The following is a 1,764-nucleotide window of genomic DNA, read 5'->3' on the forward strand; positions in this document are numbered from 1 at the left end:
GTATATTCCTTCCTTGGACGTCGTCGTGAATCCTTTAGGATCCAGGATCATCGGGATGGGCGTTTTTTCACAGACAGAGAATTCGTGATTTTTCAGGAATTGAATGATTGCTAGCTTCGATTGTATTAATCCCAACCGCATGCCTGAAAAACAGAATGAAGAAATAGTCAAGAACAAGCAATGTATATAATCGTTTAGTTGATACTAACCAATGCAGATGCGAGGTCCTTCGCCGAAGGGAAAATAGGTGAATGGGGTTTTGGACCTTTTCGCCTCATCACTGAACCTTAGGGGGTCGTACTTCTCTGGTTCTGGGAAATACTCCGGATCGTAGTGCATACCGAGCATGGACATGTATATCGGTGTACCTTTCTCTATTACCAAGTCGGAATTGGGTACCTTGTAATCAGCTCCAGCGACTCTGTCTAAGAATCCTAGAGGCGGGTATTTGCGAAGGGTTTCAGATACTACCATGTCGAGATACGGTAACGTCGTAACCTGTGAGAAAGACAATATAAGAGCCACTGATAGAACTATATTGTTAATTAATGAAATAAATACTGTCACGTATATTTGGCCGTTTAAAAGATTATAAAATTTGGAAAGCTGTATCACACTGTTATAATGTTAAGAAATAGCAGTTTTCGTACCATTTCGTAAGTAATTTTGCCCTCAGTCTTCTCAAGGGCTTCATGAATCTTCTCTCTAAGAGTCTTCTGAATCTCGGGATTCAAAGCTAATTCATACAGTGTGAAAGCCGTGGTAGTGGATGACGTTTCGAAACCACCAGTGAAAAACACAGCGGCTTGCGCCAATAAATCGTCACCTTCGAATTCTGAAGTAAAAATTTTTCAAGATAAGAAAATCGCTCGTTTCCTCTGCAAAGAGCACACTTAACATGCGCACGTTATTACGGAAGTGAAATGATCAATAAGAAAATACTTACTGAATCCGTCTACTTCTTCGCCCTTGTGTTTCTTCCTGAGCTCTATTAACAAATCGATGAGATCGTTTCTCTTCTCTCCAGACTCTATTCGATGATTGATCACATCCCAAAAGGCGTTTCGAAAGAATCTGGTCGCCTCGGCGCCGAAAAATTTCGGATGAATATAGTCGACCCACTGAGGGAAGAAGAATATTGTAAGGAAGTTGAGGGACCGAATGAAATTGAAGTTGAAAATCTTTCTGCCCGCCGAACGAAACGCGTTGTTCGGATCGGCCAGCGAGTTCACTCGCAAACCGAACGCCGTAGAGCTGATCATATCCGTGGTTACGTTCGCCGCGAGATCTTTCAATTCCAATATTTTCCCATTGCCTAGAAGAAATGGACACTCGTTGGTTAAAAATTCTTTATAGATATCAATTATTCTATTAATACGGATTTCTATACGAATTAATTAATACATCAAATTGAAAACGTAGAGTACATGAATCAACAAATTGAGGACGTGTCGAAAACTAATTCTGCTGACATAAGATGTGATAAGATAATGGTTACTATGATCATTTATTGCACGCCGTTCTCCGGTACCAAAAATATATAATAGTTCCATTGAAGACAATTAATAGTTATTTACGTTGATAATTATAATTATGCAAATTAAATTTATACAGGATCAGTTGTCCTATATACATTTGTCTCTTCCTTCAATTAAGAGATCAATTTCTTCGAACACGTATATTTTCCGAAGTTACGTAACAATGTTAATGTTTTTAAGTTACGAAAACAAAAAACTTGATATATGGAATACAAATAACAACGCT

General features: G+C 38.6%; 1 protein-coding gene across 1 annotated transcript; it reads right to left on the minus strand.

The window, feature by feature from the left end:
* Positions 1–5: 5 nt before the first annotated feature.
* On the minus strand, positions 6–1,384 carry LOC108626891 (cytochrome P450 6k1-like; the record flags this gene model as incomplete). The annotated part of the gene is made up of 4 exons (XM_018027825.2): positions 6–143; positions 210–498; positions 651–835; positions 947–1,384. Coding segments are annotated over 4 exons (1,050 nt in total), but the record flags the coding sequence as incomplete, so codon positions are not given.
* Positions 1,385–1,764: the final 380 nt, after the last annotated feature.

This window comes from Ceratina calcarata, unplaced genomic scaffold (genome assembly GCF_001652005.2).
Source record: "Ceratina calcarata isolate Rehan_Ccalc_2016 unplaced genomic scaffold, ASM165200v1 scaffold4313, whole genome shotgun sequence".
NCBI classification, from domain to species: domain Eukaryota; kingdom Metazoa; phylum Arthropoda; class Insecta; order Hymenoptera; family Apidae; genus Ceratina; species Ceratina calcarata.